The sequence below is a fragment of the Chiroxiphia lanceolata genome, chromosome 4 (genome assembly GCF_009829145.1).
Source record: "Chiroxiphia lanceolata isolate bChiLan1 chromosome 4, bChiLan1.pri, whole genome shotgun sequence".
NCBI lineage: Eukaryota > Metazoa > Chordata > Aves > Passeriformes > Pipridae > Chiroxiphia > Chiroxiphia lanceolata.
In genome coordinates this window covers 48,770,069-48,783,165 of record NC_045640.1, presented here as the reverse complement: position 1 = coordinate 48,783,165, position 13,097 = coordinate 48,770,069, and the positions used below count along the sequence as shown (strand labels likewise).

The 13,097-nt window shown below is 40.0% G+C and overlaps 1 protein-coding gene and 1 long non-coding RNA gene across 2 annotated transcripts; one reads left to right on the top strand and one right to left on the bottom strand.

The window, feature by feature from the left end:
• Positions 1-276: 276 nt before the first annotated feature.
• On the bottom strand, positions 277-10,091 carry CASP6 (caspase 6). The gene is made up of 8 exons (XM_032685161.1): positions 9,962-10,091; positions 8,612-8,653; positions 7,871-7,913; positions 5,663-5,809; positions 5,157-5,233; positions 4,563-4,738; positions 2,315-2,471; positions 277-1,730 (listed from the first exon to the last, which is right to left on the bottom strand). Exons 1-8 carry the CDS (start codon positions 9,984-9,986, stop codon positions 1,492-1,494), a joined length of 906 nt encoding a protein of 301 aa, XP_032541052.1. The 5' UTR covers positions 9,987-10,091; the 3' UTR covers positions 277-1,491.
• On the top strand, positions 10,015-11,733 carry LOC116785521. Its single transcript, XR_004356572.1, has 3 exons — positions 10,015-10,305; positions 11,267-11,335; positions 11,438-11,733. It is a non-coding gene; the product is annotated as an uncharacterized LOC116785521 (long non-coding RNA).
• The last annotated feature ends 1,364 nt before the right edge of the window (positions 11,734-13,097 follow it).

The following is a 13,097-nucleotide window of genomic DNA, read 5'->3' as shown; positions in this document are numbered from 1 at the left end:
AATGGAGGCATTCTGACTGCTGGTAAAATGACAGAGATGCTTTACAGAACAAAGGCTGTCTTTTTAGTACCACGTACTATGAGCAGTAGCTCACAGAATTCTTCTTGCATTGAGTATTAAGGATTCTTTTCCTGCAACTACTGTTTCCTTTTCCCTAGCTCTTTGCATTGACTCTGTTGGTGTAACACCACTGATGAAGGTTAGACTTGATCTACAGGTAAGCTTTTTTTAGTAAATATTGCTGGAAGAACAAGGCATCTCAAACTTAATATAAAATCATTTATGTTGCACTTTATTGAAAAAAATTATCAAAACATTCAAACATTCATGATTTATGTAAAGCTGAAAAGTAGCCATAGTAAGATTTAACATATGTGGTTTGGAACATAGTATATGGGAAGACTCAACTAAAGCAGAGGCAGTAAATCAATTATTTTATCCCCAGGAAAGTGGATTAAGACATTTTGCTCAGTTTGAGTTCTCCATTGTCCCTCAGGGTTAAGCATATGTACCAATAATATATATAAAAAAAACAACACCAAAAAGCCAAAGAAAAGAAATATTCACTTCTAGGCAGTATCATAGTCAGTGTCACTGCAATTGCTGATGCAGCAGTAGTAACAATCCTGTGGTGACTATCACTTGTATGTAAACAATGACAGAGTATGGCTGATCTTCTCCAGAGCCAAGAGGAGGAAGAGGCTGATCCAACACCAAGGTCTGAAGTATGAAGGTTTGCATAGGTTATATTTTGCAGAGCTGCCTAGAGATGTCTAGCAGCTTTAGCTGTAGAGGTATGTACAAGGCAAGCTTACCCAAAGTCAAGCTAAGGTCTCATTTCACTACTGCCTACTGCTAGCTTTTCTCCTGAGGATTTAAAGCACCAGCAAGCTGTAATTGTGCCCCAAACATAAAAGATGTTCAAGTAAAAAGAAACCCTTTATTAATTAACCCTATTTAATTAACCCTATATTAATGCTACAGCTGTACTCAAGGAATTAAATTCCTTTTTAGTGTTGAGAGAAAATAATAAAAAAATGTCCAAAGAGCTCAATAAAGCCACAAAAATTGCAATGTGGATGCTGCTTCCACAAATCTGAAAAGATACCCTACAAACTTATTCCCTATAAAGTGTGCTCTTGGAGCAAGATAAGTTAATGTAATGCAACATTAGAAATGTTTTGGAAGTAGTAAAATGTGCCATAGTTAGATGGCAATCAAGCAAAAGGCTTTTTACAAAAAAGTAATCTAGATACCAATTTCAATAAAATCTGAGCACCTTCTTAGAGTTTTGGACCAGTCAGCTTTTCCCAAATTCCCTGAGCTGTAAAATTGCTTTAAGATTTTAGAATCTATTATGTATACAAACTATAATGTTTGATTCCAGTGATTTTGTGAACAATCTTGTAGAGTATTAGCTTCCTGAACTAAGATGGTGTTTTCATTTCTGCAGCAAGTAGTAGTTAATGGTCATCGTTGTTAAATAACAATCTACTTAGATTTTGGATGAAAATACAATTTTTTAGTTAACATTGAGGCAAAACAAGGAATCTGTTTTTTTCCTATAGCATTAATGTCTCTGCACACATCCACTTTGCGGTAAGATACTTTCCTGTTAACGACAGTAAGAAGTTCTGTGAACTCCAAGGAAGACCCGTGCTTCCGAAGCGTTTCACACAGGTCTTGAATGTACCAGGAGCCATTTACAGTCTCACGATGAGAATAGTAGCCTAATGTAGAACAGAAACATAAAATAATATCTGAATGTAAGTAGTGATGACTCTTGGAAAAATATTTATGAGAGTCACTGTTCCCTACCATCTGTAAGGGATTACTAATCGGTATAAATCTTACTTTGCCAATTATGTAATTTCACTGGAAATTGTAGATGGGAAATGGCTTTGAGATCACTTATAGTGCTCAGCTAAGAGGAACGTGATTCAGGGATTGGTAGCTTACAGGACTGTATCTGTACATTACAAGAGAGCAGACGGGAGTGAGGACAAGAGAGAACAGCCATACAGTGCAGGGAAAGTTATAAGCCACCAGAATCCTACAATCGTGGAATAGAAGGGAATGCGTGCTACCAGCAGACAGCTCAGCAGGAAGATTGATGAGAATGTTTCTGTTTGGCAAATTAACTGCAACCTCGATAGTTTATTTTCACTTTTCCTTTAACACGTAAGGTTCTTTCAGACAAGGTGTCACTTATCAGACATGAAAACAGATGACCTGGAACTGTTCTCATTTTTTTGACAGCAAAATGAAGAATGAATGAAGTTTTAGACATTGCATGTAAAATATTAGAACTTACCTTGCGCTACAGAGTAGCACATGATAAAGTCAGCACCAGCGGGCAGAGTATAGACACCAGCTGCATCCACTTCAGTCTCATTGACAGTGGATTCGTTGCTACTGTCTGTTGAATCATGAGCAATAACTGGATCATCATGTTTATCACCTCGACATGCCTGTTGGTGAGAAGTATTGTTAGGCTTCCACCATTGCCAAACTCACCTATGTTTAACGTGATACTTCTGATGTTAACTAGAGGGGACTTCAGTTAGGTGTTCCACATTACTGTGAGTCTGGATCATAAAGACCCATTTACTTCTCTATCAGTTAAAATATTGGTGATGAAGTCCATTGAAAGCTCTGAGATGATCTCAGAATCACTAAGACTGGACTTGAAATCACCTAGTCCAACCGCCTGGCTCAAGCAAGGTTTGCTCTACAGCAGGCTATCCAGGACAATGTGCAGTCAGCTTTCAAGTATCTTCAGAGATGGAGACTCCACAATCTGTCTGGGTGACTTCTTCCAGTGTTTGACCACCCTCACAGTAAAAAAGTGTTCTCTTGTGTTGAGATGGAATTTTGTATGTTTTAATTCATTCCGGTTGCCTCTTGTCCTGTCACTTGAGCACCACTGAAAAGAGCCTGTCTCCCTCTTATTTATTCCCTCCCACCAGATGTTTATAACATTGATAAGGTTCCCCTGAGGCATCTCCTCCAAAGCTGAACAGTCCCAGCTCTCTCAGCCTCTCTTCCTATGAGAGATACTCTAGTCTCTTAATCATCTTTGTGGCCTTTTGCAGGACTCACTTCACTAAGTCTGTATTTTTCTTGTACTGGAAAACCCAGAGCTGGACACAATACTTCAGATGCAGCCTCACTAGTGCTGAGTAGAGAGGAAGAATTGCCTCCCTGAGACCTGCTGGCAAGCAGGCAGCATTGAATTAATGTTCTGATGCACAGCTATCATTACATGCTGTTACACTTCTGCTATTAGTTCAGTCTCAAATATGTTAGATGAGGGTTTTTTTGTGAGAAGTCAGTGAGCCCAGTATTATCAGTGATGGAGGAAGGCTACACATGGAGCATAAGGTGAGAACATGGTCAAAAGATAAAAAATAAGTAAGAAGCATTACTTAAGAACTACCACTAAAAAGAGAAAACACAAAAAAAATCTTTTTTACAGTGATGAAGTTCCATATGGCTGTTTCCTCTAATTTCCAAAGGTAAATGCTATGCCAGTTGTTCTATAAAAGAACTCAGCTGATGAACTAAGTTAATTAGCTTTTTGATGAGTATATGTTATAGATGTTTCCAAGTATCACTTAAAATTGAAATATGAAAATATTTTTCCATGTTTGGTACCAGGTTAAAAATAATAAAGGAAACCTGCATGACTCCTAATGAAAGATGAATTAATGATGTGCTGATTATCGCAGCAGCCCTGTGCCTAAGGAAGCTTTCATTTGGAAAAACAAAAAAGATAACACTTAGGATTACTCTGTAAACTACTAGAATTACAATCTGCTGAAGGCCAGGTTCATATATGAGTTTGCTAACTGTAATCTGGATAAGACCTGCATGATCCCATGACTTTGCTTTGAACAAGAAGCTTGAACAGAGACCTTCTGAGGTGCCTCCCAACTTGCATTAGGCCGTGAACCAAGAGTGAAACAAGAGGTTACATATGGGCTTTATTTGACCACTTATCACAAAAAGTATTTTTGAGACAATAAATCCGTAAATTGATTCTTAGATGCCAGGTATTGGTCATAAACAAAAAAAACAAAAAAAAAATCACTACCACCACAAAAACCAACCAAATAGTCCACAAAAAAAGAAAACAACCAAACAGAAAAACAAAACACAAACTCAGCTTCAGTTAAAGAGACTTGTCTAGAAGGAAGCAATGAAGATAGAGGTTTGATAGCCTTCTACAGTCTAGTGAGGTGTGAGCAGTAGGAACTGAGCTGAGAACTTCCCCAAAAATATGGCACTGGCTTCTCTGCCATTAAATATACAGTGACAGTCAATCTGACATGGGCTCAATTTGTGTTTCTCTTCATAAAATTACTTACTGAATACAGCTATAATCATGATATTAACACTAGTGTACATACAGGTTTCTTAAAAAAGAAGACTCCTTGTCTGAAATGTCTTTAAGGAAAAATTTCCCTTGTGGAAAGACTGCATCAGGAAAACTGACATTTCTATTGGAGGAAGACACAGGTCCGTGTTAAGTCCACTGAATTCAGAAACAGACATCTTACCTGAATAATAAATATCTTTGGTTTTCCTACTAGACTCCGGCACTTGTCTCCTCTGAACATGTCTGTGATTGTCTCAATTTTGATTTTGGCATTATATGCATAAACATGATCATTCTCGCCATGACTCAGGAACACACAAACAAAGCAGTCAGCATTACTGTGGTCATCCATAGAGGCTGAAATAGTCAAAATGACTAAACAGTCATCCTGAGGCTTAAAAAACATTGTACATTTGTATCATTTTTAATCCCTGATCAGTCCTTTTCAAATGAAAGCTATTTTCAGATAGAAGAATACTGCAGATTTGAAGGTGCATTGATTCAACATGGCTGAAGGGCCACTAAATGTAAAAAGAAGAATATTAACAACTTCTCCCAGCAGCAAGTACTTTCATCTTTTAGTGACTTCCTTAGTTCTTCCACGGACCTTTTCCTTACACTGCAATAATCTGCAGTCTAACCTTTAAGTCCTAATATTAAAGAACTTCTTGTGCACAAAAACTGTTTTAAGTTAGATAAATAGAGAGAATTGAAGACAAGATACCTGGAAATTCTGCTACAAATAGTTAGACATAATCAATGTATAGTCTCCTACCTTCATAAATTTTCTGCAGCACATCTTCTGCTTTCAGATCATCAAAAACTCTGACTTCAAATCCAAGGTCTGTCAAACTATTATTAAAACACATCAGTATTAGTATAATTCTTGCTCAAATTAAATGTCAGTTGCTTTCCCTCTCAGAGAATAAATATTCATGTTTATGCATTATTTATGAAAAAAAAAACAAACTAAAGTTGATTTTGAACTCAAACCAGTGTCAAGTACAGGTCTAATACCTCAGGTTACTTGAAAGACTTTGCCCAAAGAAAGCTCTGGACTCACTGAAATCATAGCACTTGTGCCAGCAGTTTCTGTGATGTAGTGAATGTGCTCTAAAGCTTTTTCATTACAGCTTTCTGTACCAAAGCTGCAGAGATGCTTATGTCTACAAAATCTTTTGGTCTCTACTTATAACACAAGATTTAGGTAACTGCTTATTTGACTATGATTTCTGAAGTTTAGAGGTTTTTAAGGATGAGCAGAGAAACCAAGTTTCTTACCTGCGTTTCAGATTGTTTCTGTCTGCCAAAGTCCCACGTCTGTCTGGCATTTTTAAATGCCAAAAAAAGTGTTCATGATTGAAGATTAATGCAGTTCCTCTTCTTTGATGGTTCATTTTGTACTGCACTGCAGGATCATGTGTTTGCCTGTTGCCAGAGATGGAAAACATTCTTGATAAATGAGTCAGTGGCTAACTGAATTAACTTCCTGTATTTCCACAAGGTAAGAATTTTTAATTCACTAGAGGTTTGGAGGAGCCAATTTCAGAAGACAAGACCTCAAAATGTGCAATATTTTAGGAAGACCCAAAATCGCTAGGTCTTTTTTAAAAGCTTGGGCATGTTAAGCGAATCAGTAAAAACAAGTGTTGGGTGTTTACTGTGACTCCACCAGATAGATTGAATAGTTTCTCTGCAACCTATTTGTGTTTTCTCTCGTCAGGAGGCTGTCTCGTTAGTAACACAGTAACACATATAATAGTGCACTTTAGGCATGGCTCCAATTCTCCATGTTGTGTTCTGCTAAATATTATTTTAGCATAATTGGATAGTACACATGTACTTATTTGGAATTGTAGCTGTCTGCAGTTTGCTTCAAGTTCTTCTAAGTAAATCAAGTGCTACACCATAAGTAATTGACTATAAACTGATGGTGATGAGGTGCTAAGAGTAGTGTATCTTGCAAAAGGAGAACAAAGGTTATTGTTTACCCTAAGAAAATGAAAACTATGATAATACAACTGTTCATCTAAGTTTTTAGCAACCAGCTAACAAAATCTGAAGGCTGAAGGACAGAGGTGTTCTAGAGGACAGAATAAATGACCTACCCAGCTTCTAAGTAGAGGACTATATCATAGCAACAAAAACATGGAGTACCTGTGTGTTTGGGAGTAGCATTCAGCAATGTTACTGGTTTATGAGCAAAACACAATATAGAAGCGTGTAGCAGCATGCTCTGGACTTGGTTGTGGACCCACAGTCATGCCAACACTTGGATCCAGAAGATCGTTTCCAAATGTTGACACGGCTGTGTTTCAGGAGACAAAGCAGACCATCTTTCTGATTCTGAAGACAGTAATTGGTGCAGAAAATGAAAACTAAAACACTTCTGGTGACACCACTGGTAATAGACAAGGACAGAACAGGTGTACAGAATGACAGTCCAGGTCATGCTGCCCTAGGAATGGCTTTAGTCAGAGCCATTTTTGCCATGTTACTGGTTTTTTCCTGCTATAGAATATTCAGATTTGGTGCAATTAATGGAAGAAATTGGCTAGAATATTTGCCTGCAGACACTACTTAAAGATCACAGTTTCATCAGCAAAATGCTTCATTTCACAACAAAGTTATAGTTATCCATAAACTATTTCTGTTTCTCCACTTCATTATGAGAAGCTCCTTAATGAAACATCTTTTGGTAATGACTACATTAGAATTCAGGGAACAGGAATTTTGGATGACTGAAGTCTGGAGGTTTCAACAGTGTTGGCTGGATAACAAGTATAAGAAATTGGGTGCTTTATCACACTCTCCGCAGTTTGAGTACTTAACATGATAAAATGCAAAGATTATAAACTTTAGCCTTGTAATTATGAATGGTATTTCACCTGTGCCAGTACCAGAATTTATTCAGATTTTGGCAATTTCTCTTCCATAGGATTTGGCTAGATGCATGGCTGGTAGGGATTTTGGACAGTTAGGTCCCTGGATCCTGTGAATGACCATTAAAGGATGTTACCTACATAGTTCTTTCTCTGCTCAGTTGTATTCACTGAATGGCTGAGGCAAATAGAGTTATCAGGCAGGTAGTTTACTGTTTCCAGGGCTAGAAGACGTTGCAAGGTGGAATAGGAAAAATCAATGGAATCGCTATCCCATGGTCCCTTTTCCCCTCCTTCTAGAGGAATATATTCTTGTGCTACATTCTATTACTTAGTCTGTCCAATTGTTCCTTAGATTGTGATGGTATTTTTCCCCACAGTCTCTGCACATTGCCTACCATAAAACGAGTCCACTCCTAATAGTCCCTTCCACATGCCTTCACAATAAGGGCGCTTCTGCATCTGGTGTAGCTAAAACTAGAAACGTGTTCTGTAAGTTGGTGGAGTTGAATTGAATAATTCCATCATGTTCTTAAAAAAATCAGAAAACCCTGCATTCAGTGATTTCAGTGCCATGGGCCATCTCTGTCTGCCACCAGAACTTTACCTTGTATCAAATGCATCTACTTCTGTGATGTTCTGATTTCCATCTGTTAGAGATCAAAAAGTGATATTTAGCTGCAAAATCATTCATTGAACAGAAACAATTTGAATTTATGCATCCAGCCTTAAAGTTTAGCTGTTAATGTGAACCAAAAGCTCCTTTACACATCAGGTAAGTAGGCATGCAGTTAAACAGCTTCATTAGCATTTGTCTGCACCCAGAGCTTTTGGAGGCTGTTCTGAAAGTTCTGACTCTCACAGTGTGAATTTTAGATGGTCAAGATGTGCGTATTTTCTATCTGTCTGTGCATCTGTACCTATATAGGCATAATTCAGAGATCGTGATTTCATATAATTAACTTGCTAACTGTATTTTTTTTAAAGAGTCTCTAAATAGTTACAATGTTATATTATTTAAAAATACACCACCGTTTCTTTTATTAGCAATGCTGCTTTTATTAGTAATGCTGCTAATACAAAGCTGAGCATTCTCTTAGAGGCTGGATGCAGCACATGAGTCACAATAGTAGTGCAACAGTATGTATAGCTAATGCCAGTGGACATAAAGGTAACTGTGTGGGAACAATGGGGAATGTGCACATCTTGGGAGTGTGCAGAACTACAGACCTGCAGATGGTTAGGCCAAAATATTTATTCCTTTCACTTAACCAGTGGGCTATAAAATCACAACTTCTACTGGTGGAGACTAACTAACACATTATGAAAACTATATACTATACTATACCTTTGGTAGATAATATAGGTCTGCTATCCAACTGGATGTGGCCTGCAATTAGAAGAGGAGTCACATACACATATATTTTACAAACTGCTTTGTATATACAACATTACCTTTTCATATCTGTTTTTCACATGTTATTAAAGTCTTTTGCAAAACTAACATAGCTCTGTGTTGATAGAGGAGAAAAGTTCATAAAGACACCAGAATAAACTTGCAGAAATCTGGACTTGGCTTTAGAAGCTTAATGTTGAAGACAACAGCACAGGAAAGTAGAGGGGTGGCTCAAAGGACTAAGTGTTACTCTTTACATTTAAGCTTCCCACTGGCAAATATCGATCAGCTGTGGTGTCTTTCAGTTACCACTCCTATCCTGAATGGACAAAAAAAAAAGCTATTTCTTTTGCTTGAAACATAACATGGAGGTCAGACTAATGAAGAATTGCTAAAAAATGAGTGTTGATAGAACTGCAACACCTGTGCCTGTGTTGATAACAGGAAGGCAGAAATCTTAGAGTGCATCTGTATGTTAAATTTACACTGTATTTTTGCATAAGTAACTGAGATATGGTTTATGCTTTTGTCTTAACCTAAGGAGAGAGGGGCAAGGCACTCCCCCAAAAACAGATCATAAAATGTTATAATCATCAGACTATAACAGAAAATACTGTAGTGTAGACACAGGAAGAACAGAATTCCTGGGCCGAAGGAAACTAGGGAAATACGGTGTTCCTGTTATTCAGATTCTCTGTAGTCAGTTCCTAGTCTGTAGCTTTTCAGTGCCACTCTCATATTGCAGCTTCATTCAAGTAAACACTACTTGAATTACCATGATTCATGAATTCATGAAAAGTGTTCTGCTTGTCTTACACAGCCTTGTTCTAAAAGCTGATTGCTCTCAATAGGACTACTTGTCTTAGATCTCTCCTTGCTTCAAAGGAATCAAAAATCAGGTATGCACCCAACCCCCGCAGTTTTGCTGCCCTCTCTTCCCTTGAACTCCTCTTACACATCGGCGATCTTCCCCCTTCCCTCGCCCTGCGGCGGGACTTTCCCCCCCGCGGGGTGCGCTGGACTTTACGTGCAGATCCATTTCCGTGCACGTTTATTTCCTCGTCCGCCGCCGCCGCCTTTGGCTCCTCGCGTCCCACCTTCCCCGTTCCCTTCCTCCTCCGGACGGAAGGGAGCGAAGGCCCCGCTCCCCACGAGCGCCGGCAGAGCCCTCCGGGCAGCGCTGCCACGCCACGGTGCCCGTGGGACCCCTCTCCCCCCAGCCCCTCGCAGGCACCCCGGCATCCCGCTGGCTCCGGCCGGAGCCCACACCCACCCGCCGCGCCTTCCCCGCCGCCCACCCACCTGCCGGCCGCTCTGGCCCCGACATGACCGCGGACAAAGGAACCGCTGCTCGAGCCGAGCCGAGCCGAGCCGAGCCGTGTCCTTCCTTCCCGTGCCGTGCCGGGGTCGGCCCGCCCCCCTCCGTACGGGGGCGGGCGTTTGTCGCCCTTGGCTCCGGCCGCCGCCTCCGCAAGAAACGGGGCGAGTGACGGGGGAAGTGCCCGTCGGGCGGGACGCGGCCGGGAGAACCGAAGGGTGATGTCTATGAGTGTGCCCTGCGTTACCCGCGCTCCTGTGACGGGCACCTCAGCGGCCGTCCTTGAGTAACTGCACCGCCGTAGACAAAATCATCGTTCTGAAACGTGGTGAGAAGCTCCTTTATTTACTAAGTTGAGATTTTTCAAAACTGCCCTCAAGGCCCCGTTAGGGGGAGCTTTCCTTTCCTGTAAAGCTCCTGCTCCTCAAAATGCATTTTCTCTATTCTTACATCAGCTCTCTTTGACGATTTCAGAACCGTGAGGAGTGTGCAAGATACTGAAGAGAATGCCGAGGTATCTTAACAAGTGCCGATATTCCCAATTAGTTAATTATATGGACTTACTGTTCGCTGGATCAGTTGCATAAGACACAAGTCTCTAAACCAAAGCCAATGACAAAAAAAAAAAATTTCTTCTGTATGAGAGCTTTACAGTTTTGTACAGTGGAGGGAATCTGAATTTTCTATCCAGCCTGTTTCTAGGCAGGGTCTAGGATAAACTCGTGTGCGAATACGCACTTAGAGATTGCTGCTACAAGCACAACAGCAGGCAGATTTAGAGTGGGATTTTAAGCATTTTTACCCAGTCCATTTGGTTTGGTTTTCCACAGGCTTCTTGCATGGGTAAATGTTTTAGACAAGATGTCTCCCTTTTGCTTGAAGAAGCCATGGGTATTTCTAATTACCATTGCTTATTTTTCCCCTTGTTTGGACTTGTTACCTTCAGTCTGCCAGTAGGCAGCTGGATCAAGATAGAACAGTTGATTAAATTGCCTTTGTGTTTACTTTAGTTAGAACATGATACTATTGTAAGAGTTTTGCATCTTCCACTGTGTAACATTTAGACTCCTATCAAGCAGATTCTTTTTTTTTTTGCAATTTCTAATCCCAGCTCTCTCAGCCCATGCTAGAGAATCCTGTGTGAAGCAGCAGCTGTAGAACCTTAATCTAGGACTTTGTAAGAGCTTTGTGTTCAGCAGTTTCAACTCGTATCAGCCATGTTCCTCACGTCCAACAGTTTTCTCAGATCGTAACAAGACAAACTTTTTCTCTGCTTTGTTTTGCTGGAGGCTAAGAGCCGTCAGACACCACGTTCAGATGACTCACCAGTAACTTGACTGCAATGTATGAAGCCTCAGGTAGCGTTTGGCTGGTGTGCGTTATATGCAAGCTTTTCGTTATATGTGCCTATACGTGTTTTGAAACGTATGTTTTGAAACACTCTCAGACTGTTGCAGTAGCTCCACCATAAGTCGTAGTTTTTGGAAAAAGCATTATGGATGGACTAGAACTGCAGTCAGAAGAAGGAAGTTTGATTGTGCTCACCACCCTCCGATGTATGCCCAGCCAGTCCCCAGGCAGTGATCAGTGCCACTCCCTGGCCAACTGCCCCTCCCACCCACCCCCAGTTTTATCATTTAGCATGATTCCATATGGAGTGGGATATCCCTTGGGTCAACTGGAGTCAGCTGTCCTGGCTGTGTCCCCTTCCAACTTCTTGTGCACTTCCGGCCTCCTCCCTGGCAGGGCAGTATGAGAAGCTGTGTGTTATCAACAATATTCTCATCCTAAATCCAAACCACAGCATTGTATCTGCTACTAGGAAGAAAATTAACTATCCCAGCCAAAACCAGGACAAGCATTACGTTTTTTACATATATATACAAAAAAAAATATATATAAATATGTAAGTTAATTCTGGGGGTGATACCCCTAAAATGAAGGCTAGCTGTGGTCTGCAAAATGCATTTTGTATAATTTGCAGGTAAATATAATCCAGGATTTCTGCTACAGGAAAAACTTGCACAAAGTAAAGACTCCCTCAAAAAAGTTAAATGCTTTCTGTGGTTTGCAAACAGAACTATGAAAGTGTTATCCAGCAGGATTAAAGCCCTTTATAGCGTTATACATGATTTGAAGGAAACTCTGGAATACTTTCATGGTATGGGTGAATACAGAAGGGAACAAAAACCAGCTCTTTCCAACACTGAACATTTTCTGTATAGTCACGATTTAACCCCAGGCAGCAATTAAGTACACGTGTACACACACACACACAGGATGGAGAGGGGAATCAGAAAAAGTAAAACTCATGGGTTTAGATAAGAACACTTTAATAACTGAAATAAAGTAAAATAAATAAAAATAATAAGTGAAAATAATAAAGAGGAACAAAACCCAGGACAGACAAGTGACACACAGTACAGTTGCTTACCACCCACTGATCGATGCCCCGGCAGTTCCCGAGCAGTGATCAGTGCCTCCCAGCTGACTGGGATATAAACTTCCCCCCATTTATATAGTGAACATGACAGTCTATGGTATGGAATATCCCTTTGGACAGTGTGGGGCAGCTGTCCTGGCCATGCTTCCTCCCTCCCTCTTGTGCACCTCCTCACTGGTAGAGCATAGGAAACTAAAAAGTCCTCGATTTAAGGTAAGTGCTGCTCAGAAACAACTAAATCATCAGTTTGTTATCCACATTATTTTCACACTACATCCAAACACAGCACTGCACCAGATACTAGGAAGAAAATTCATTCTATCCCATCCAAAACCAGGACATGCCTTCATTTAAACATCTAGTTTAAGCCCATCTGTACCGAACTCAACAGCTGTTTAGTTGAATTACAGCATTTTGGACTCATTGTGGTACTTTTTTTCATTTTAAACAAGCAATGCCATTACTGTTCCCTGCTTTGGTGTTAAAAGATTTTTAGGGTTACAACCGTGGAATTCCAGAGTAATTCAGAGTTGTTTCAATTTTATGGTAGAAAATAAATTTCACCAAATTTAGAGGAACCACAAGTTCGTCAACCACAGTTTTGTAAAACTCTATAGTAATACTTCTCTTGCAGTGCTATTTCATATCCACAAATAAGAAAAGAAACCTTGAAGCAT

What these genes read in the sequence shown, in the direction of transcription:
- CASP6 (XM_032685161.1), bottom strand. Translation starts at nt 9,986, where the DNA reads ATGTCGGGGCCAGAGCGGCCGGCAG. An exon ending in GTAGATGCATTTGATACAAG is followed by an intron (nt 5,810 to 7,870) that starts GTAAAGTTCTGG and finishes CTCTGGCAACAG; the next exon opens with GCAAACACATGATCCTGCAG. An exon ending in GTGCTACTCTGTAGCGCAAG is followed by an intron (nt 1,731 to 2,314) that starts GTAAGTTCTAAT and finishes GTTCTACATTAG; the next exon opens with GCTACTATTCTCATCGTGAG.